This window comes from Pelophylax lessonae (genome assembly GCF_965119305.1).
Source record: "Pelophylax lessonae genome assembly, chromosome: 6".
NCBI lineage: Eukaryota > Metazoa > Chordata > Amphibia > Anura > Ranidae > Pelophylax > Pelophylax lessonae.
This window is the reverse complement of record NC_138773.1, coordinates 296,549,906-296,575,223: the sequence shown is the minus strand read 5'-3', so window position 1 is coordinate 296,575,223 and position 25,318 is coordinate 296,549,906. Positions and strand designations below refer to the sequence as shown.

The window sequence follows — 25,318 nt, the reverse complement described above, 5'->3', positions numbered from 1 at the left end:
GACACTAGGCAGCAGAAAGCCACCTGCATCCTAGCAACAGGAGGACAATAGGCAGCAGAAAGCCACCTGCATCCTAGCAACAGGACGACACTAGGCAGCAGAAAGCCACCTGCATCCTAGCAACAGGACGACACTAGGCAGCAGAAAGCCACCTGCATCCTAGCAACAGGAGGACAATAGGCAGCAGAAAGCCACCTGCATCCTAGCAACAGGACGACACTAGGCAGCAGAAAGCCACCTGCATCCTAGCAACAGGATGACACTAGGCAGCAGAAAGCCACCTGCATCCTAGCAACAGGAAGACACTAGCCAGCAGAAAGCTAACTGCATCCTAGCAACAGGACACAAGGCAGCAGAAAGCCAACTGCATCCTAGCAACAGGAGGACACTAGGCAGCAGAAAGCCACCTGCATCCTAGCAACAGGAGGACACTAGGCAGCAGAAAGCCAAATGCATCCTAGCAACAGAAGACAGACGCTAGTGAATTTATTCTGAAACCAAACAAAAAGGATGCTAGGCAGAAACCTACATCTTAACAAAGTAATTTACACTGTACACATGTAAACCTTTCACGTGACAAAGAATTTTTTTTTTTTTTTTCTTCTACACAGGATCATGCTGCCAACCTCTGCCAACAGGATCATGCATACTAGTTGCCAAAATTTTATACACCCTTGTGTATTCTTATCAAAAATGAATGTAGTGACGGCTAGACTAGTAGGCTGCTATACGTTTAGTTTGTTTGCTTGAATTTGCTTGAATTTAGATACACTTTAAAATACTCAGGCTCCATGTGCTGTATTTATAGCCAGGAAGATGTGTATATAAGTGGCAGTTAACACTGGTGCGATGCGGGAACTGCAAATCAACTGCGGGTCCCCGCATCGCACCCGACTCGCAGGCAGGTCACACTGCTGTATGCGAACTGCTGTGAGTGTCGATACAAAGTTAATGACACCCCCAAATTAGTTCACAATGCAGTGTGAACTGTCAATACGGACAGAAATTAGATAGCATAGGTGTAGACACCCATGCGATCAGATTCTGGTGCGTATCAAAAAAAGGGTCCTGCACAACTTTGGTCTAAATGCAATGCAAATGTAGCCATACAATCTGTATAGCTGAATTTGCATCGCACAGACATTGCATGTGATTTGCATAGCCGTGCGGTTCAAATCACATGCGATGTCTGACATCACTATAGTGTGAACCAGCACCAAATGAGAGAAGAATCTACAGTCTATATTAGGGCTGAACGATAGTCGATGTGATATCGACTATCGTTCTGCGGGCGTGGGCGATATTCATATCGCCGAAGACGCGATATTTAGCATAGGCAGGGAGAAGTCGGGACTCTTGGGGAGGACTCACAGTGCTGGCAGCCGACACATCCGTTTTTCTTTTGGCTGTGATCGGAACTCCGCCCCTCCAGCCCGATGCAATCCAGCCCTCCCAGCTTTGCCTCTAGTATCCAGCTGACCATTACTCCGCCCATTGTCTCTCCTGGCTGCATCGGGGGCGGGATCAGGCTGTAATGTTTTGTAAATAGATTCAATGGAGAGACAATGGGCGGAGTAATGGTCGGCTGGATACTAGAGGCAGAGCTGGGAGGGCTGTATTGCATGGCGGCGGAGAGGCTGCAGAGCGCTACAGTGCAAAGCAGCAGGAGAGGGGGGAGAGACGTCTGGAGCATGGCGGAGGAGCACCGGGGGACAAAGGCTGCTACCGTACTACTGCTGGGACACTTCACTCAGCCCGCTTCCTCTACACTCCAGCTCCGACACAAGGCTCGGACTGTCCGGGCGGGAGAAGTTCTACAAGTGTGGATCCCCTGGCGGAGAGCTGAGCTCTGCTCTCCGGAGACTGTCCGGGGTGCTGTGTATACGGAGCTGGCACTGGGTGAGGGGATGTTCTTCTACCTCCTACCACCACTGTGAGTACAGACTCTGCCTATTCCACACTGTCAGTGTCTTCTGCATTCCACTCAGAGAAATATTGCGATTATATATATATATATATATATATATATATATATATATATATATATATATATATCTCTCATTAAAAACCAAATATCGCAATGTACTTTTTTCCCCAATATCGTGCAGCCCTAGTCTATATGGTACAAGTATAAAATATAAGAGGTGAAGTTGACTTGTCTTATTTAGGAGGTCTTATGAATGATAAAGCACATTCACACAAAGCAGAACTCATCCTATATTAGAAGCAGCACAAAACACAGTGAAGTTACTTACCTCGTGTTCCTCCACGCAGTTGACATGGGTGTAATCAATGATGCACCGTCCCAGCCACTCGTCAGGTCTGGCACTCAGGATATCATTGCGGCAACTCTCAAGGTGGGGCTGCAGCTTCTTTAGGAGGCTTCGAGACAGCAAGTAACCAAACCCGCCATAGCAGTAGCGCCCCTCTGTGTCTCCTCCAATGAACTCCTCTGGTCGACCCAGGTACAGATCGGCATCTATGCTGAGGTGAGCGGCTAGACGGGAGATTCTGTGGGCCTCAGTATACGTGTCATCCTGTACCAGGTAGAACCAATCATATTCCTGAATATAGTGATCCAGAAGATGCTTTATTGTTTGGTACATGTTCCAGATGGGCCGGTCATCGCCATGAGTCACCACTGTCATCCCATGGGGCAGTTTCCGGCCTCGCATACCTGTGAAGTACACCAGTTTCTCCAACCTGTGGCCAAGTGTCCTATTTACAGCAACTGCCAAAGTGTTCAGGGTGGTCTTGGAGGTCAGGACCCCAACAAATAGTCGCTCCCTTATTCCAAGTTCTGTGCTTATATAACGAGATCTGCAAGGAGAAAGCAAAAGTACAATGTAAGAATTCAAGGATACCAAAGACTGCAGGTCAACTTTAAGCAAATAGACCAGTGCAAGAACTATAAAGAACTAAATAAATGAAAGGAGGAGCTCGCTTTGTGTAAAAAAAACTCCTCAAAAAAGGTAAACTTCATAGAGCTCTATAAAACCTATCACAGGTCAGTATAAAGGTTTTAACTGTTTATGCTGGGTAAATACAAAGGACAAAGGGGCCACCAAGTCTACAAAGAAAGCAGCCAACAAAATGTGTCCAAGGAAAAGATAGTTTTACCAACCTATACAGGTAGGGGGGGGGCACAAACCAGATCTAAAATGTAGATTGCATGGAAGCCAGTGACGATTACTGGAGTAGTGGTGTCTACTTTCCAGCTTCCAGGAACATCAGCCAGGTAGGTTATTATTCAGTTACATTGGGAAAAGATTAGACCAATGTAACTTAGGTAAACACTATACCTGGAATGCCTCTTTAAAAAGGATAAGTTCCTTTTGGAACATGTCACATATTCAACCCGTTTTTAGGGTGGAACACGTAATACGTTCCCACTACTGCAGAGTATCCCCGATCCGCTGCCTGTAGTGACAGTGGGTCTAGGATCTTCTCCCCAATCTTGTGTCACAATAGAAAAAAAAAAAAAAAAAAAAAAAAAAACACCCACATCATTTATTCAAAGTTCTGTGAATGGGGGAGAAAGTATTGACAACCTTTGTGGCTGTAAACTTACAGTTACATAGTTAGGGAGGTTGAGAAAAAGAAAAAGCCCATCCAGTTCAACCTATGATGTGTTTGCTGTTAATCGTACATTGTATACCCCTGTATGTTTTGGTCTTTAAGGTGCCCATCTAAAAGGTTTTTTGAAACTATCGATGCTCCCTGTCGATACCAGTGCTTGTGGAAGAGAATTCCACATCCTTACCGCTCTGACAGTAAAGAACCCCTTACGCAGTTTAAAGTTAAACCACTTTTCTTCTAGTTTTAGTGAGTGGCCCAGTCTCTTATTGAATTCCCTTTCTCTGAAAAGTTTGTTCCCTATGCTAAGATCACCAGTACAGTATTTGTACATTGATATCATATCCCCTCATGCGTTTCTTCAGAGAAGTTCAATGCTTGTAGTCTTTCCTCATAGCTGATGTCCTCCATTCCCCTAATTATCTTTGTTGCCCTTCTCTGGACTCTCTTCAGTTCCAGGACATCCTTCCTTAGACCGGTGCCCAGAACTGGACAGCATATTCAAGATGTGGCCAGACTAATCTTGTAGAGTAGGAGAATAATCGCTTTATCTCTGGAGTGAATCCTTTTTTTTTTTTTTTTTTTTTTTTAATATATGCCAGCATTCTGTTGGCTTTGCTTGCAGCAGCTTGGCATTGCATGCCACTGCCAAGCCTGTTGTCCACTAGGACCCCCAGATCCTTTTCCATCTTAGATTCACTCAGAGGGTTACCGCCTAGTGAGTAACTTGTGTTCATATTTCTGACACCCAAGTGCATTACCTTACATTTTTCAACATTAAACTTCCATCTGCCATGTAGTTGCCCACCCCGTTATTTTGTTTAGGTCTGCTTGTAAGGTTTCAACGTCCTGCATAGAAGATATTGGCATGCTTAGCTTAGTATCGTCCGCAAATACCAAGATTGTGCTGCTTTTCCCATCCTCTAGGTAGTTCTCAATTAACTAGCAGGGCGTTGAGTATTCTAGGTAGTTCACTGATGCTTCCTGTAGGTGTGGAACTGTCTGCCCATACAAGGTACGGGCACACGGCTTACACAGACAGTTTACAGGAGTCCTGTATTGCACCCATGATCTGCTGATTGCAAGTGCAATGCTTTGTAGGCTTCTAATAAAAAAAAAAAAAAAAAAAAAAAATGCACTCTTTACCTGCAAAAAGAAGAAGATGTGCATTTATTTTTTTAAAGAGAACTTATCCTTTAAGTCTTTCGGACATGTGTATGGCACTAACTGGATACTGGAGCAGCATTTTCTACCAGAAAAGGGAAGCATTTCGGTTCTTACTATTATCCATTCAAGGAAGCCTACTGACAATGTTTAAGACCAGGAGTAAAGTTATATTTTATGTAATATTTATAAAACACACCAAAACCATCATCATTTGGAGAATTCAATTCCTGCCCGTCAGTCTCCTCAGCACATTCGTGCACAAAAAGATAGGAAATAGAAAATGTCGAATATTCAAATGATCCTTTCCCGTTCACTTCACTAATCCATGAGGATTGCACCAATGCCAGTCTTCAGAATGCACCAAGACGGTTGGCAAGGATTCCTGGTCATTGTTAAGGAGCTTGTGAAATTTATGGCATTTCCCCTTTCAAATGCCAATGAGCCATCACATCCAATGGCATTTTACGCAAGCCAAGAGAGACAAGCTGCAATCCGGGAGGCTTTGATAACAAATGCCATTACCATCCATCCGCCGCTGGCGGAAGACCTGGGAATTTCACTGCATTTTACAAAGGTAAATGCAATACTGTATATCAACAGCCCAGGCCTGCAACCTCTAGATGATGGCTAACCCCCAACGCTACACAAGTAGAAGCCGAGAAAGCCGCTTATACCTGGAGACGCTACAAGACCAGATTAAGCAGCTTCCTCAGGTCCAGCTGTTAATCAGAGAAGCCAATTAGATAAAGTGCATCCAGCAGATCTTGTTTGGTGGCATTCCTAGGTCCTATTCACAATGATTTAGCTTTTCTAAATGCAGATGAGGTTATTTGGGAAGTAAACTTTTGTGCCTCGAGATCTTTTCCTGCATTAGCGGTCCCTGCTTTTAGCAACGCTTCGATACGTTTACATGCATTTTACAGTTTCCAATACGATCCCGGACCCAGAGGGCATCTATTTTCTAGTTTAGCAGTTAGACTGACTGCACCTAAAACAGGTATGAATGGTACAATTGAAAAATCATTACATACATTTCTATTTAGATATGACCTCTAAATGCATTAACAAGCAGGACCCGATTCCTCCTGTATTGAAACTCTACTCTTTGCCCTCATGTTGTAAAGCGCTGTGCAATCTGTTGGCACTATATAAATCCTGAATAATAATAATAAATAAAAAGGAAAATGGAGGTTGGACAGTGCTAGTGTAAGGCCACATCTACACTAGGAATTTAACCTCTGCGCATCCAGTAAGGCCCTGTTCACACCTGAGAGTTTTTCAGCTCGTAAAACGCTCATCTCTAAAATCTCAAAGTGCCCAACAAGCAAAATCCCATTCATTTAAATGGCCCCCTGTTCAGATAGGATTGTTTTGTCACCTGAAGCTCAAAAAGTACATGAGCTTTTTTGGCAGGTTACAGGCATTTGTTAGATGTCAAACGCCTGCCTCCAAACACCTGCAAAAAACGCCTAAAAAAAAGTACCCCCCCCAAAAAAAAAAAAAAAAAAAAAAGACGCCTGAAAACGATACGCTCAGGTGTGATTGGAGCCTTAAGCCCCCCGTACACACGATCAGATTATCGAACGATCTGTCGTCCGTTTTTTGTTGCATGCTAGTCTGATGTGGAAAGTGAAGAGGTTATTTTCATACGAATTTTCCCGCACAACAGAATTCTACTTCAGAAGTGATGTCATGTGTTGGATTGCTTTGTATGTGTTCTTTCGTCTCTGAGCATGCCTAGTCTTGCTCTTAGATTTTTTTCCGTCGAAAATCGGACGTTGTATTATGGACGACAAAAATTTTATAGCCTGCACATCAGGATTTTTTTGCCCGAAAAGTCTGAGTCGGCTGTCGAAAGCACCATACTAACAATCCGAAAATCGGCAGATCGGTTGGACTAATTTTCCCTTCAGATTTTCTTATCGTGTGTATGGGCCTTTAGGCTCTGTTCACACCTGAGCGTATTTCAGTTCGTAAAACACTCATCTCTGAAGTCTCAAAATGCCCAACAAGCAAAATCCCATTCATTTCAATAGCCCCCGTTCATATCCGAGCGCTTTGTCGCCTGAAGAAAAAGGCCTGAAGCTCAAAAAAGATCATGAGCTTCTTTTTTGGCAGATTACAAGCATTTGTTAGATGTCAATGCCTGCTTCCAAACACCTGCAAAAAACACCTGCAAAAAAAAAAAAAAAAAAAAAAGCCCCTAAAAACAAACGCTCAGGTGTGAATGGAGCCTAAGCCTAGTACTCATTGTTTTTGATGGGCCCAGCCTGGTGTAGTGGTCCATGGAATTTGGAATCCCTACACTTCTCCTTGCAAGGCTTCTGTGACGGTTCAGAGTGCGATTCCGTGCTGATGCTGAGAAATCAGAAACACTGTGGGCATCAACAGCTCACCCCCCATGGCAGGCAAGTACATCATGGACTTCAGGGGGGGGGGTGTCAGTTGTGTATAGTATGTGAACTCATCTTAATTTTTTTCCTAAGGTGAACATACCCCTTAAATTACCACGGCACGTGTACAGCAATGTCTGGACACAATGGAAAAATTCAGGTGGATGATCGGGAAAGGACAGCAGTAAAACAAAGGCCCAAACCATTTTGGATGAACTTCAAGTATAATCAAGTGCGTTACTTTTGAGCTCAGAAGACACCGGTGACATAAGGGCTGGGGGGGGCCTAACCATTCCCCCATGTAAGCTATACTGTATACACTCTGACCGCAGATGCTAGTACAGCACGCTTGATTTCAGCACAGGTATCCATGAAGCTGGAAGGCCTGAGATGTCTACCAAACCTAAGAAGCAAGCCCTAACAATAAACTGTTTGTGTTTTGTTCCTTTCCTTTTATCACTTCCCAAGGCCGGCTCTGACATCTGCGTTCTGTCATGGCTGTAAATAGTGTCTTTGAGTTGGAGAAGGAGCAGAGCGCACTCCGGAGAGCGGGAGGGGAATGGACAGGCGTCCGCCATAAGGCAAAGCTAGCCCCCCTCCCCCCTGCAGAACAATCACCTGCTTGTAGAGGACCTGGAGTAAACTTTAACCCCACATCGCTAAATATAGACGCTAAGTACAGATCCAGCAATATTCATAGCTGCCCATTATCACATCAAACATGTCCACTATCCCCCAAGGACTCGTTCACACTGAATACATGGCTGTGGGTGTGTGTTGGCAGCACAGTCCCGAAGCACCAATCCTGAGTGTACTCTAAAGACATGAAATCTATTTTATTTAACTGGACCAGCACAACGACCTCAAAACTCATTACAATGGACATTCAGTAACCGTACAAGTCTGAATCAATTTGTCTGACATCGCAATATTTAAAAAAAAAAAAAAAAAAAAAAATTCCACTCATTAAAAAGCCACCATTGAGCTCCAGTCATGTGACTTCATCAAGGCCAAGAGGAGGTCAGTCTGCTGCAGACAGGATGAGACATTTCCTCAGTCTTCTCTCCCCCGGTGATCAGACGAACATTGTAAAACTCACAAGGCGAGAGGCTCAAGCAGGGGCGGATCTGTTCTAAACACAGGCACAATTTACAGGACTGTCTTCTCTAAACCAAATACCCTACTCCAAGAAGGAGATGGTGATGGTGACCCCAGATGCCTAAACAAGGATGGTACCACCCTTCTGGAGAGAAAAGTAGATAAAAGGCTTTGTCAGGGGGGGAATACAGTCATCTCTGTGAGATTGCTCGTTTGCCCCATCAACACATGGAGGGGGATCCCATCCCACCCGTTTGCCCCATCAACACATGGAGGGGGATCCCATCCCACCCGTTTGCCCCATCAACACATTGGAGGGGGATCCCATCCCACCCGTTTGCCCCATCAACACATTGGAGGGGGATCCCATCCCACCCGTTTGCCCCATCAACACATTGGAGGGGGATCCCATCCCACCCGTTTGCCCCATCAACACATTGGAGGGGGATCCCATCCCACCCGTTTGCCCCATCAACACATTGGAGGGGTATCCCATCCCACCCGTTTGCCCCATCAACACATGGGGGGTATCCCATCCCACCCGTTTGCCCCATCAACACATGGGGGGTATCCCATCCCACCCGTTTGCCCCATCAACACATTGGAGGGGTATCCCATCCCACCCGTTTGCCCCATCAACACATTGGAGGGGGATCCCATCCCACCCGTTTGCCCCATCAACACATTGGAGGGGGATCCCATCCCACCCGTTTGCCCCATCAACACATTGGAGGGGGATCCCATCCCACCCGTTTGCCCCATCAACACATGGGGGGTATCCCATCCCACCCGTTTGCCCCATCAACACATGGGGGGTATCCCATCCCACCCGTTTGCCCCATCAACACATTGGAGGGGTATCCCATCCCACCCGTTTGCCCCATCAACACATTGGAGGGGTATCCCATCCCACCCGTTTGCCCCATCAACACATGGGGGGTATCCCATCCCACCCGTTTGCCCCATCAACACATGGGGGGTATCCCATCCCACCCGTTTGCCCCATCAACACATGGGGGGTATCCCATCCCACCCGTTTGCCCCATCAACACATGGGGGGGTATCCCATCCCACCCGTTTGCTCCATCAACACATTGGAGGGGGATCCCATCCCCACCTGTTTGCCCCATCAACACATGGAGGGGGATCCCAGCCCACCCGTTTGCCCCATCAACATATGGGGGGATCCCACCCCCACCCTCTGAGGTATCGTCTTCTCCTGCCAGGAGGAGGGAGATCACAGTGATTAGTGCTCGAAGCTATAACACCTGCTAGCAATAATCGCATGTGAAATCCAACAGGCTGGTTGTACTCCAGTTGACCGATCTTGGGTAGATTCAGCCTGTCCATACATAGTTTTAATCTCTGACAGTTCCTGCTGAACCAGCTGAGATTTGAGTCTCTAGCTGGCTTTAACAAAAAAAGGAAAATAAATATCTGATGCTGGGTCTTCTAGCTGCCATCGACTCCCCGCTCTGACAAGTGACCAACCATGCCTGGAGCTGGGCACACACTCAATGACAGTGAAAGTTATTAATAGATGGAATAAAGTGCTTAAGGGCTGCATATAGAAAAGGTCACATCTGACAACATTATAGTCATTGTTTCTATGATATAGGCCCAACTAGATCTCAACAAAATACGTCAATAGCACTGCCTGGGAAAGACGGAAGGAAGGGCCCTGCAGGCTTCCCTCATCTTTGTTCAAGGTAAACCGCATTTTTACGTCTTAAATAGGTCATTTAATCAGTTGAACATATTCTTAACGCCGGACTATAGGCAAAACTTTTTTTTTTTTCTTCATTTTGGATAGATCAAGGGGGGTTATAATTTTATCTCTCTCACCATTTGTGTCCCCATTGCGGAGACTACCCTTTACTTCCTGACCCATAGCCAAACAGGAAGGGAGAGAAAATCCTGTAAAATCAAGGTCACCAGAACTAGTGTCCCCATTGGAAGATTTGCCCTCTTACTTTTCTGGGGACAACCCACATTTTTGGCAATTTCCCTTACTTTCAATGATAATGGTAAACGGGACCAAAGGAAAGGGTGAATCTCCTTAAACAGGGACAAAGACCAAAAAAAACTGACAGGTGTTCTAATCCCTCTCCACCTCTATTCAAAACTTAAGATTTTTGTAAGATCTTACTTTAAAATATCTTTTTCTCTGATGTCCATTGACAGACACAGCCTCATCTTCATGAGCTGTGTGGTTATGCTGCCACCTCCAGGAGTAGTCTAGGCAGCATGTTAGTACAAAGTTTTTACATATACACGCCCACGGGGCTGTCCCTCCAGACATAACCCTCACAGACACAGCCCAGCACATCAGTTTAGTTGAAAGCAGTGAAGACAAAAAAAACCATCCCCATCAGAGGGGCGGGTGCTGCGTCTGTCAATGGACATCAGAGAAAAAGATTTTACGGTAAGATCTTACAAAAATCGTATTTTCTCTATCGTCCATTGACAGATGCAGCCTCGATTCAAGGATGCCACCACTGATCGAAGAGACTCCATTCAAACTTCTGCACCCGCGCAAAGCAGTTCAGAGCCTTGAGATCCAGAATTGGATGCACCTTGTCCTCCTTTCTAGGCACTGTGAACAGGTTTGAATAGAAAGAAACCTTGAGCGTTCCCGTTGAAGAACCGGCACAGTCACCCCTTGAGCCAGGAGATCTTGCACAGCCTCCCGCAGATCCTTCAAATGCTCTGGAGACAGGCGAAGATTTGACAAAAAAAAAAAAAAAAAAAAAAAAAAAAAAAAAAGAAAGAAGAAGGTCCCCTGGCCGGGACCAGAATTCAATCTTGTACCCAGAACAAAATCAGTTGGCGAATCCAATCGTCCTGAATGAAGGAAGTCCAGGGTTCCTGGAAGAAGTGCAGACGTGCCCCCCCGAGCCGGGTGAGGGCTCCCCTTCATGCTAAAGAGGACTTGTCAGCAGCACCTTGGGCTTGTCCCAGTGCTTTTTAGCCCCTCCAGTAGCTCTGAACGGCTTACCTTTTTCTTGCGCCCTGGAGGCACGAAAAAAAACAACAACACTTGTGAGCAGAAAAGAGGGACCCCGCTTAGTACAGGGAGTCTTACCCTTGGAGGATTGAGGAAGACGAGAGTACTCTTTCCGCCAGTCAAGCCCTTGATCAACTCATCCAATGAGTCACCAAACGCACTTCCTGAAATGGGAGGTCAGCTAGGGCTTTCTTAGAAGCTTGGTCAGCCGACCAGCTCTTCAGCCAAACCATGCATCTCAAGTCAATGACCACGGCCGAAACCCCGGCTACCAGGGAAGCCGCATCCATAGACGCATCACACAGGAACACCAGAGCCTGGATCACCTGGTCCAACAGTTCCAGCTGTTCTGGAGGAACAGTCTCGGGGTCTAAAGACTCCCGCAAGCCCCTTATCCATTCCGTCACAGTCTGAGACTAAAACAGACACAAACACCGGTTTCAAAATGGAACCTGCCAATACGTGAAGATGGCAGGAAAGGGATTCTACCCGCCTGTCCACCAGATCTGTAAAGACCAGGGAATCTCCCACAGGCACAAGAGTAGATTTGTTTAATCTGGAGACAAGATGGTCCACTTTGGGTGGCACCGTCCAACGGTTGGAGACCTTTTCAGCAAAAAATACAGGCGTTTAAAGCGTTTTGGCACAACTAACACGTGCTTAACACGCCGTCATTGGTCATTCACAATATCGTGAAAAGTGTTGGGACAAGGGAAAACCTTGCCAGTTTGCTGAGACTTCTGAGAGCCAACAGCCACCCATGTCCCCGCCGGCGTGGGTTCATCAGCCAATTTTAAATTGTCCCGTGCTAAAAACACCAGGGCTTCCACTAAAGCGCATTCCCGTGCTGCGGCTGAAGAAGACAGGTCCTCTTCACCATCTGACTGCGACCCCTCAGGAAGGGGAGCATCCGGGGCAACCTCATCATCCTCTTAATTTAGAGGACACCTTCATAGACAGAGAAGGCAGCGGCCATCAACTTTTTCATGACTAAAGCAACTTTTGTCGCCAGGCTTTTCAGAGCGGCTGAAATCGTGGCCAGCGACTGTGATCCGGGCTGTCTGGGAGTGGCAGAGAGGGGGTCAATTCACAGTATGGGACTCCATATTGCAAGTTGCAAAAAACGTAGAGTACTGTTGCTTTAAGAAGTGCCGATCGCGGTTCCCACCACCGGTCTGCAGAGATCCCCTTTAAACTTAACAGCAGAGCGTTGAGAGAGATGTCCACAGGGACCCCAGCACTGTACCACCTCAGAGAAAAGACCTCCTGATTGTTCCAGCAGCATGCAGAAAAACAGGAAATGACCTCGGCCAGCAGCAGGAAATAGAGCACAGGAAGTGATCTCGCCTGAATGAAGGTCACGTTGCTCAGTGTAGCACAAAGGCAACACAAACATGGTTGCCCATACAGTCGCAATAGGAAGCTCAGGGCAAATGGCTGCCCCATACAGGTCTACGGTGAAAAAACTACATTGCCCACACTTAAGATGGCGGCGCCCACGACAAGCCATGCGACCAGGGACCAAAACTATGAAGGCCACAGGAACCAGCAAGCCCAAGGTACCATGCCACCCCCCCCCCCAGGGCGTCTCAGAACATAGCCCCCCACAGGAACAGGGAAAGGGGGGGGGGGGGTAGACACACAGACCGGGCAGGCCAGGGGGATCCTTCAGGCGGTACAAATCCCATTATCCCCAGGAGAGGGCCCACATCCCCCAAGGCCAGCAGGGGCAAGGGGGGCACATTTATTCACCATACCACGGACTGGGTGGGCTCCGCTCCGGGCAGACTGCCTCCCACCCAAAGTGGGGATGCTGCCACTCAAGGCGTTCCAGGTCGTTGCGTCCTGGCGAGGCATCCACTCACAGGCTCGTCCCCATCTGGAAAAGGGGCACTGTCGTGGCGGGACTATAACCTGCTCACGCTCGGACGGCAGGCTGGGGGGGGGGGGGGGGACCATAAGGATCTAGATTATCCAGTGAGAAGCCCCAGCCGGCATCGTTGCTTGTAGATCACCAGGAAATTCTTCTCTGGAGGGAAGGGATAGAGGAGGGAGGAGCGCCAGCCACAGCTTGGCTGCCCTCATTGCAAGCCGCTTGCTGTGGGGGTACTCGTCAGGGGGGAGGGGCCATGAGCACCGGCAGGGGACCCAAGAAGAGAATGGTCAGGGCTGTTATGTGCAAAACCACTACACAGAGCAGGTAAGTAGAACATGTAAAAAAAAGTAAATAAATATTGCCTTTATCATCATCTGCGACACATTATGATATATTGGCAAAATGATCGACCGTGTTTTTTTGCATGCTAGTCTCATATCGAAAACCAATAGGCTACTAGCATTACAAGAAATTCTCGTAAAACAATACAACTTCCTTTGAAGATGCAGTGTAGTGTATTGTGATGTATTCTTTCGTTTCCCAGAATGTTCTCTTGGTTGCTTCATTTTCTTCCATACTAATTACACAAAAATTGTTTGTTCTGTTATCAAGCAAGGAAATTTTTTTTGTGCTTGCCCCTTCTGATATTTTGCATGAACTGTTGTGATCGGCTTTTGCCTTTTCCCCCCCCTCTTCTGCCTTGACACACGCTTTAAGTGAGCAATGTGGGCGCCAGGCTTATTGATTTGGTTAATTTAGGATGCGTACATGCAGAGCCCGGTACAGCATAAACTACACACAGAATTTTATATAAAAGGGAAGATATAAAACCTGGTTAGTCCCCACAGATATCCGAGGTTAAACGTTCATTTTAGATAAAGATAATGTCGGATAACGTGATCAGTGAATAAGCGCCGCAGCAATAAAGGATATTTTTATTAAGTACGAGAAGTTCAGGCAAGTGATGTCCAGGGATTTTATAGTGAGATAAATGTCACAGAGAGATTGATGGCATGAAAGGAAGAACCGAAATGCCTTCGCATACAGAGACGATATAAGAATATGTATTTCAGTAACGTCCACGGGACCATCAATCAACAACCACCAACCATTTCCTTGTCTGCATATCACATCACTTCGTCTTATCACATCTCCAAAAGTGAACTTGAAGTTTCCCCTAAAGAATTTACACTAACAGTCTCCCAGCAAAGCCATTCCCTGAACCTCTGGTCGGGGAGCACACAATTGAAAAACCTCCCCTGTCACTACACGAGTCCAAGTGCCACCGGACATGCATGCCCCGCTGAATCCTCTGTCCCTGCCTGTGCATGTTGACCCACAGGGGGGTCTATTCCAGGACAGTGCACACAAAGTACAGGGGGTCTCTTCCAGGACAGTGCACACAAAGTACAGGGGGTCTCTTCCAGGACAGTGCACACAAAGTACAGGGGGTCTCTTCCAGGACAGTGCACACAAAGTACAGGGGGTCTCTTCCAGGACAGTGCACACAAAGTACAGGGGGTCTCTTCCAGGACAGTGCACACAAAGTACATGCACTCGCCCACCTGTGGCCATACAGCATAAAATTCAGGTACATTTCCCTGCAGCCGGTACTACCTACATTCGCCCCAGAAGCATGAATGGCTGTACCCCACTAAGCCGGTACTAGCATAAACCGGCACCTAGACAGTCAAAGACTCCGTAGGATGCCACAAGGCAATGGAGCCACCCCAGAAAGGGAGACCTGTGGCAGGCATAATTGGATTCACAAAGTTATGCAAACTTTTCAACTTTTCAAGAAGCAGCAGGGAAGTGCACAGGGGGCCTGCTTAAGGCCCCTTTCACACTTATGCGACGCGATTTTGCAAGCAATGGCTATGGCTCAAAACGCAATCAAATCGTGGCAAAGTAGTGCAGGAACTACTTTGAAGTCGGTGCGACTTCAAAACGCACTGATATGAATGGGGCTCATTGAAAAGAATGGAAAACGACTTGTCATGCGATTTTGCGGTCCAAAATCGCACTAGTGTGAAAGGGGCCTAAAGTCTTATTAAACCCATGACAGTAAAATCAGTATATTTATGCAGTAAAGTATGCTCGTTATACTCACTGTGGAACCTAAGGGGTTAATCCCAGCATTGAGCAAAAAGGCAGTTTGAGCCTGTCTGATCCTCCCTTTCTTCCACCGTCCCCCAATAAATCTTCTGATAAGACAGAGCCTATGGAGTCACTCTGCACATGCTCAGTTTGGTGTGTGTGTTTTTTTTTTCTTGAGAGGGTGCATGTGATCAGCACAGAGCCAATCAGCACTGTCCCGTCAGAGAATCAGGGGTCCTGCAACCTCAGGACAGTCAGGAGAATGAAAACTCCTCCAAACTTTAAACCAGACACCAATAGAAGTCACAAGACTGCTATTGAGACAAAAGGTATTTAGCAGTTTATATTTACTAAAATAATCAAATTTCCATGTTCTGTGTACTGTGGGAGAGCAGATATAGTGACTGCAGGCTCCTGGGTTTAGTAACACTTTAAATCATTTGCCCTGTGCGAGGGCCATGTCTGCCCACGTGGGGATGCACCGCTGTCCCATGTATCCAGTCCTATTCATGTCAACTGGGACACAGCAACTGCACGGACACAGCGCTACGTCTAACCTGACAGCCATGTGGGTCCGGGTCCTCAAATTCCGATAGTGTGCTTTCAGGGACCCACACCTTTGTGGATGTCAAATTGGGAACCATCCACTATTGCTGACCCACCATCTCCTCTGTGTGAATTACTATATTGTTTTTATGTAATAAATTACTTTTTAACCTACACTGAGGTGGCGCTGCTTTTTTCCTCTTACCCCTTGTCTGTTACAGAGTCCATCCAGCTCTGTTTGAAGCCTGCAGCCACCTCCTCCATCCATCTCCATACACTCCAGTGATTGAACTATTTTGCATACCACTCTACAAAGACAAGATCAGGGCCAAAGTCATGCAATTTTTGGCATGTACCGATCGTAGTTGACATTTTCACTAGCGCTGGTCGAACGTTGTATATATACTTTGCTTTTCCAGATTGGGAACAGTGGCTATGTCCGTGCAGCTGCTGCATCCCAATTGCCTTGAATGGGACTGAATGCACAGAACACCTGTGCACCTTGTGCAGGAAAACACAGCCGTGCATGTGCACATGCTTAGCCCCATTCACATCGGCGCGGTTTGACATGTAATTTGACAGGTTACATCACATGCCAAATCGCAGCCTATTGCCGGCATTGGGAGTTCCAATCAGTGAGACGCCGACTTTTGGGGGCGATTGAAATTGACATCTGTGCATGAAGCTTCACAGATGTCTCAAGTGGCCCCCGAAGTCCGACTGAAATGCGGCTTTAACCGGTGCCGGACCGCCCACCGTATATAAACTGCAGCAGGCTGGCCCCTCCTGCGCAAACCGAAGTAAGGCTACGTTGGTCACTGGCAGCTAGGGGGCCGGCGGGACGCCGGCACTCGGAAGCCGATGCAGAGGGCACGCGCTACGATTGCTGCCCGACACCCGCGATCATTTCCAGCTGAGAGAGAATAACGGTCAGCTATTGTAAACACAGCTGACCGTTCTCTCTGGAATCACAGAGCACCTGTGATCCTTCTATATAGGATTACAGGTCTCTATGGTCATTCCATAAGCCCCCATACAATTAGAATCACTCCCCTAGGCTTACATTTAACCCCTTGATCACCCAATGTTAACCCCTTCACTGCCAGTGTCATTATTACAGTAAGTGGTTTTTTTTTTTTTTTAGCACTGGATTACTGTAGTAATGTCACTGGTACCCCCAAAAGTGCCAAAAATGACAGTTAGGGGTCCGATCTGTCCGCCGCAATGTCACAGTCCCGCTAAACTGCGTTACTTTAACGGACACTGAGGGGCAATTTATCAAAACTGGAACAGGCAGAGTCCGGAGCAGTTGTGCATGGCAACCAATCAGCATCTATCTTCCCCTTGTTGAATAAGGCTTTGAAAATGAAAGCTAGAAACTGATTGGTTGCAAAGTGGCTGCTCCAAATTCTGCTCCTGCTCCTAGTTTCACAAAAATCTCCACGATTGCACTTCTAAAGGAAATGTGTGCTCTTGTTGTATAGTGGCTCTCTGGGTGCACACAGAAAACTTTTTTTTTTTTTTTAAAAAAAAGCAAAAAAAAAAAAAAAAAAAAAAAAAAAGGTATGCGCAGAGAGTTTACAGAACTTTTTTGTTCAGCTGCCATTACTGAATTATGTCCTTTTCCAGTTCAATTTAAAAAAATGTTTCCGTGGAGGTCAGTATCATTTTGTGATGATTTACTATGCCTCCTCCTGTCTGTTCTACAAGCTGCACACGTGACGGCATGGTAGATGCCGCGTACCTGGAGCGCCCAGGGCGAACTTGAACAATAAGCTACTAAAAACGCAAAGATCAAACGAGGCATTTTCACCCGGGGCTCGTCTGCCTTCAGTCTGTACAGAAGATGATTAGGGAGAGGGGAAATCCTGCAGTACTTTATTTTTATGATTTATATATGCCGATGTGACAGAATCCGATGTTAGATTTATAGCGGTTCTGAACTTAAAGCGGAAGTATACTAAAAAAAAAAAAAAAAAAAAACTCTGCAAGACAAAGGCATAATGAGCTAGTATGCATAGCTTTTTTGAAGTTCTTCTAAACTGTAATAGCTTTAGGCCCCTTTCACACTATCCGTCCGTCGGACGAATTCCGTTTTTCTCAGCGGGGGATCGAGCCGCCGATCCCCCGCTGAGCAGCAGGATGACAGCTGTGTCTCCGCGCTGTGTGCGGAGACACAGCTGTCAGTTCCCCATGCATCTCTATGGGGGAAATCGGATGGGAACGGACCATCGGTCCGTTCTCATCCGATCCGATGGACGGATGGAAAATAGGGTTTCCATCCATCCAGATTTGACGGATCGGATGTCAGCGGACATGTCTCCGCTGACATCCGATCCCCCATAGAGATGCATGGGGGGACCGTTCAGATCCGCCAAAAAAACTGACAGGCGGATCTGAACGGTCCGCCTGTGTGAAAGGGGCCTTAGTCAATGTAATTTGCAATGATTAAAGGATAAGTGAACACCTACTGCACTTTTCTGCATCCCCTGCCCGCCCAGTGTATATCAGATACCTCCAATCCACGGCACCAAGACCTCTACTGTGCCACCAGCCATCAATGCATAACCTCAGTCTCCAAATCTACCCAATTTTGCATAGTGGTACCCCCAGCATGCCCGCTGTGGTCTCCATCCACAGGATTGGAAAGTCCATGTCAGCTTGTTAGGCTTTCCTTTAAAGCTGGATACACACTATCCAACTTTTGTGGTTAGATTTCCTTCAGATTTATCTTTTCTATGTAGTGCAAGGGTCTGCCAGATTGTATATAAATTGAAAGTGTTTAGGTCTGACCTCATTATATGGTTTTGGTAAGTCTAAAGGAAAAAAAGTCTTCAGAAAATCTTATAGTGTGTATGGCCCATAAGTGTACCTAAATCAGTGGTGCTTAATTAGGGTTCCTCCAGAGGTTGCTTGGGGTTCCTTGGGCAATGGGCAATTTTCGTCTCTCGGATAAGTTCCCCTGACACCATTGATCTTTTTAGCCATCTGGAAAAAGGCAATTCTTCCCAGTGTTCACAAGTGTAAGGAGCATTCATCCCACTGATCACCACATTAATGTATCAGTTGTAAATCTAGTCATTTTTAGCAGGGTTTCCTTGAGACCTGAAAATAATTTCAAGGGTTCCTCTGTATTGAAAAAGGTTGAGAAAGGCTGATCTATATCTAAGAAAAGCATAGGATACATTGCAGCTTACTGGCCTTTGATGTGGAGGCTGCATTCATTTTCTTTTGCAAGCCTTTATTTTTCCAGCAGATTTCCTGTCCTAGAGTGTATATGAAAGAGCAGCATTGCCACCCTAGGACAGAAAGGCCCCATTCACACCGGCGATCCCCGAATCGCCTGTCAGTTTTTCAGGCGGACCTGATCGGATGCTCCATGCATCCCTATGGGGCAGCGGGTGTCGGCGGAGGCATCTCCACTGACACCCACTGCTATCCGATCCTGTCCGTGAAATCTGGATGGATGGAAACCCTATTTTCCATCTGTCTGGAGGATCGGATGAGAATGGACAGGCGGTCTGTTCTCATCCGATCTCCCATAGAGGACAGCGGGGATCTGACAGCTCCGTTTCTGTACACAGAGCAGAGGCGGCGCTGTCATCCACCTGCTCAGCGAGGATCGGCGGATCGATCCCCCGCTGAGCAGAACGGACTCCGTCGGGCGGTGCGTCCGTGTGAAAAGGGCCAAAGTGTTTTAAAGGACTACGGAACACCTTTACTTTTCTTCCCAACATAGGGAGGAGGTGCTCTGTAGAAGACTGCTAGGGAGGAGGTGCTCTGTAGAAGACTGCTAGGGAGGAGGTGCTCTGTAGAAGACTGCTAGGGAGGAGGTGCTCTGTAGAAGACTGCTAGGGAGGAGGTGCTCTGTAGAAGACTGCTAGGGAGGAGGTGCTCTGTAGAAGACTGCTAGGGAGGAGGTGCTCTGTAGAAGACTGCTAGGGAGGAGGTGCTCTGTAGAAGACTGCTAGGAAGGAGGTGCTCTGTAGAAGACTGCTAGGGAGGAGGTGCTCTGTAGAAGACTGCTAGGGTGGAGGTGCTCTGTAGAAGACTGCTAGGGAGGAGGTGCTCTGTAGAAGACTGCTAGGGAGGAGGTGCTCTGTAGAAGACTGCTAGGGAGGAGGTGCTCTGTAGAAGACTGCTAGGGAGGAGGTGCTCTGTAGAAGACTGCTAGGGAGGAGGTGCTCTGTAGAAGACTGCTAGGGTGGAGGTGCTCTGTAGAAGACTGCAAGGGAGGAGGTGCTCTGTAGAAGACTGCAAGGGAGGAGGTGCTCTGTAGAAGACTGCTAGGGAGGAGGTGCTCTGTAGAAGACTGCTAGGGAGGAGGTGCTCTGTAGAAGACTGCTAGGAAGGAGGTGCTCTGTAGAAGACTGCTAGGGAGGAGGTGCTCTGTAGAAGACTGCTAGGGAGGAGGTGCTCTGTAGAAGACTGCTAGGAAGGAGGTGCTCTGTAGAAGACTGCTAGGGAGGAGGTGCTCTGTAGAAGACTGCTAGGGTGGAGGTGCTCTGTAGAAGACTGCAAGGGAGGAGGTGCTCTGTAGAAGACTGCAAGGGAGGAGGTGCTCTGTAGAAGACTGCAAGGGAGGAGGTGTTCTGTAGAAGACTGCTAGAAAAGTGGTGCATTACAGAATATTAGAAGTTCACTGAATTTCTGGCAGTTTGAACAGGCATTTGTATGAATGAACAGATGACAAAAAACCCTTCAAATTGTATATTTAACAGACCAAAAGAGAGCTAACCAAGTTCACTGTTCAGGCTTAAATGAAAGTCAATAAAAACCATTGCACACCTTAAACAGTTTAGTTTAGAAGATTTTCTAAGAGCCGGTTCACACTGGGGCGGCTTCAAAGCCGCCCGACTTTGAAGCCGCCCCCTGCAGCGCGACTTCAGCGTGGCTTGCAAACGACTTCTTTAATAAAAGTCAATGCAAGCCGCACCGAAGTCGCCCCCAAGTAGTGCAGGAACCTTTTTCTAAGTCACCTGACAAGTCGCCCCAGTGTGAACCGGCTCTAAGTGTTAAAGTTTTTGTTGGGGGGGAACAACACACACACACACACACACAGGGTTATACTTACCTGCTCTATGCAGTGCTACTGCCCCGAACACTCCCTTACTTCCTCTTCTGGAGTCCCCTGCTGGAGTGCTCCGGTCTACCTCCCCTGCCATTGCCCCTATAGCAAGTCATGTGCTGAGGGGGCATCCTGATGTGGGCTGTGTCCATAGACACATACAGTGCCAATAAGCCTCCCTCACAGGAAGTTTATGGCTTCTGCTGCTCCCAGAGTCTGAGGGGAGAGTGGGGCTCCAGCACAGACATCCCAGGAGCGGTGGGAGGGGGCAGGTACTAGTTAAGAAATTTCAGGGAGGGGGGGGGGGGGGCAGCTTTTTACCTTCTTGCAGAGAATGCATTCAATCCTTGTGTGGGACCCTTGTTTCCTGCCTTGGCTTATAGAGTAACTCCAATTTTATTAAGAAAAAAAAAAAAACCTATTCCCCTCTGGATGATTATTCACTTCAGCTCCGGGAAGGGTACCCCCCTTTATGACCAAGGCATTTCTTGCGATACGGCACTGTGTTACTTTAAATGACAATTGTGTGGTCGTGCGACGCTGTACCCAAATAAAATTGATGTCTTTTCTACAAAAATCGCTTTCTTATGGTGGCATTTGACCACCTCTGCAGTTTTTATTTTTTGCGCTATAAAACTAAAAACTATTTAAAAAAATAAATATTTTTCACTTTCTGCTATAAAAGTGTATAAAAAAAAAAAAAAAAAAAAAAAAAATGTCTTCATTAATTTAGGCCAATATGTATTCTGCCACATATTTTTGGTAAAAAAAAATCCCAAGTGTATATTGATTGGTTTGCGCAAAAGTTATCACGTCTACAAACAATAGGCTATATTTATGGATTTTTTTTTTTTTTTACCTACTAGAAAAAGGCTCAGACTTCTAGTGGGACTGCGATATTGCAGTGGATAAATCTGAAACCCAACAGTTTTTTTGGAACCAGTGACAGTCATACAGTGATCAGTGCTAAAAATATGCACACTGTACCAAGGATACTGGCAGGGAAGGGGTTAACATCAGGGGCAATCAAAGGGTTGAATGTGTTCCTAGGGAGTGCTTTCTAACTATGTGAGGGATGCTTGTACTGTGGGAATGCAGAGATCAGTGTTCCTGCTTTGCAGAAACAAGATCACTGCCTACCTGGTCACAGAACAGAGACCTGCCTTGTTTACATTAGGGTCTGGGGAAAGTAGAAGGGTCTGCATCCCTTCAGACCTGAATTTCCTTTGGGAATAGATCACCAAAATTACATTTTTGTTGCAGGGGATTCTCACAATCAGATATATATCTTCGTGCAAACTTCTGGAAAAATCAGTAGCCAACTCCACAAGCAGGAAAGGACATATCTGGGGTGGGGGGGATGATCTGTGTACCATCTGTCTACAGAACACCTCCAGGCGGCCATATTGCATTTTACAGAAAATGATAGCGGCTGTAGATTGAAAGGGAAAGGTCATTTTTAATAACATTCAATCACAATATGACTTGTGTCACAATTGTATATGCTACAGATTTTTTTTATGTTTCCCCCACAAAAGTGAAGCTGTCCTTTAATAATTGGTACACAGGGTTTTTCATTCAGCTGCTGGGTTAAATAAATAAATATAAAAAAAAAAAAAAAAAAAAAAAAAAAGGAAGAAGGACATGAAGTGCGCACCCAGCATTACCCATACTCCAATGCGGTGTGTGTACGCCATAGAAAGCCACCTCATTTTTTACCAACTGCTTTAGCTTTATTTGGGAGTGTTTGCGTCTTTTTACTCTACTGTATGCAGAGCTTTACCAATGTGTACACATTGGGATTGGTTTCACTGTCAAGTCATTGTTAGAGGAAGGGGGGGGGGTCACAGGGCGGGAGTACAAATTAACCAAACATTTTGCACATTCAAAGCAGAGTTCTATCCAATTCAACCTCCTGTGATCAAATTGAGTGCACAATCAGTAACTGCAACACAGGCAAATTTGCAGAATGTGGCCGACTGTATTTGGCTGCTCCAACTTCTTGCCTTACAAGCAATGTATGGTATTTGAGATTTTGGGTTACCCCCCCCCCAATAAAAAAAAAAAAAAAAAAAAAATGTAAACCCCACGAAAAACAAAACAAAACAAAAAACACAATAGTTAAGATTTTAAATGTCCAGTTATAAATTTGTAAATTTTATTTTACATGGGGGCAGCCATATTAGCATTGCCTATTGCATTGCTACACTAGAGTTGTGCATTACTGTTCTCTTTAGCCCCCGTTCACACTTAGGCGACCTGTGAGGCGACCTGGTCGCCTCACAGGTCGCCTTCCATAGGGAAGCTGCGGACCCGTTCTAATAGGAGCGACACAAGTCGCTCCGACTTAGAAAAAGGGTCCGGAGCTTCTTTGGGGCGACCCGGAGGCGACCGCCATAGACTTCAATGTTATGAAGTCCATGGCGGCCGCTCCGAGGACGCGGCGCGCTGCTCGCACCGCGACCTCGGAGGTCGCCACCCGGAGTCGGATCGCCCCTATGTGAACGGGGGCTAAATCTAGAGCAAGAGGAAAAAAAAAAAAAAAAAAAAAAACCCAAAACAAAAACAGACAACAAACTTCCTGCATGGTGGGTATCTCATCCGAAAAGAAAAAAAAAAATTGTAAAAAGCTGGCCATACATTATGGAGAAAAATCGCTTGCACAGTCCGTGTTAGGCTCCATTCACATCTGAATATCGTTTAGCCATTTTTTCTGTCTTTTTTCAGGCAGTCATTGACATCTAACAAAAACGCTGGTAATCTGCCAAAAAAGCAGCTCATGTACTTTTTTGAGCTTCAGGCATTTTGCTTCAGGCAACAAAACGCTCAGATGTGAACAGAGGCCATTGAAATGAATGGGATTTTGCTTGTTGGGCATTTTGATACTTCAGAGATCAGCATTTTACGAGCTGAAATCCGCTCAGGTGTGAACAGGACCTTAATAGGGGAATCCCTCCGGCTGCACTATTGTGTTCTGACAGCAGAAGGTTTCCCCACAGTTCGAATACAATGATTACTTCATGCGGCACGAATCCTACGAAAGAAACCCGACAGGCTGGTTGTACTGGAGTCAAAAGATTGATCGACCTCAGTACAACCAGCCTGCCCACAGATGGATCGAAATTAAATTGATCTGTCTACGGCTGGCTTAAAAAGTATTACTAAACCCAGAACCTGCATTCACTATATCCGGTCTCCTACAGTACTGTACATAGAAATGCAATTCTATTAGTAAATATAAACTGCCAAATAGCTTTTAGAGCCGCTTCACACTGCCGCGACCTCTAAGTCGCCTCATAAGGGGCGACTTGTTAGCGCGACTTTGCGCGTATTCAGCGTGACTTGTATGATAGATGACTTTGTACAACTTTGTATTTGGCCAATCAGAATATGATGGTTCTGGGTCATGCTCAATCACACAAAAAAAAAAAAAAAAGTTCTTAAAAATTGTCGTTTTTTAAAGAGACAATTATTGAAAAAAAAATTGGATTAGTGTCTGGGGGGTCTAAAAAGTGTACCTGTGAAGTTTCAGCTCTGTAGCATGTCCAGAACCAGAAAAAAAAAAAAAAAAAAAGATAATTTTTCTTAGAATTTTTGGTAGCACAGGCATAGGGCTCCTCTCCACTTGGGCGTTTTTGTTGCAGGCATTCATCAGGCATTTTTTTGGGCGTCTTTGGAGGCAGGCATGCCTGCCTCTAAAGACGCCCAAAAAATGCCTATAAATGCCTGCAACAAAAACACCCAGGTGGAGAGGAGACCTATGCCTGTGCTACTAAAAATTATAAGAAAAATTATTTTTTTCTGGTTCAGGTACCATTCAAGGTACCATTTTAATGGAAAGTCGGATCACAAGTCGCTTCAAATAAGATAAGGAGGCGACTCCCATTGAAGTCTATGGGACAAGTTGGATACAAGTCGCCTCAAAGTAGTACAGGACCCTTTTCAGAAGTCGGAGCGACTTCAGTAGTGCCAATTAAGACGGCACTGATTGATTAACATTGCTTTTGTTATGTCAAGCGACTTGGGGCGACTTGAGGGCACACAAGTCGCGGCAGTGTGAATGGACTCTTAGAAAAGCCTGGTAAAATGCACACAACTGCCTTGATGAAATTGACTTCATAAATCAGAGGTCTCCCATTAAGTCAGAACCCCCCCATCAAACAGTCCCCTCTTCACATCACAGCCCTACCTTTCGGCTCTGGCACAGGGCAGGTTTGGAGGAGGTGGACTTCCATTCTCTCCTAAATGCTGGGGAAAGGTGCACATGCTGCCTGCTGTGAATCAACAGCATAAGTTGCCATTTTACCAGCAGGCTAGCCGCCAACACCATAGCAACACATAATACCTTGAGACCTGGCCCTACAGGGACATTGATTGCTATGGTGCAAGCAGCCAGCCCACCTGAATCTTCGCAACTCATGAGCCCGATATCCATGGCAAATTGGGTCCTAGGTCTGTGGCACTCTGGGGGAACCCAAAGGGCACCCCAA

At 46.3% G+C, this 25,318-nt stretch overlaps 1 protein-coding gene across 1 annotated transcript in view; it reads right to left on the bottom strand.

The window, feature by feature from the left end:
* Window positions 1-25,318, bottom strand: part of CHPF (chondroitin polymerizing factor) — a 77,611-nt gene that overhangs the window by 22,727 nt on the left and 29,566 nt on the right. The window contains exon 2 of the mRNA XM_082260954.1: window positions 2,256-2,820. Within this exon, the coding sequence (XP_082117080.1) occupies window positions 2,256-2,820 (565 nt within the window). The remainder of the gene's footprint in view (window positions 1-2,255; window positions 2,821-25,318) is intronic.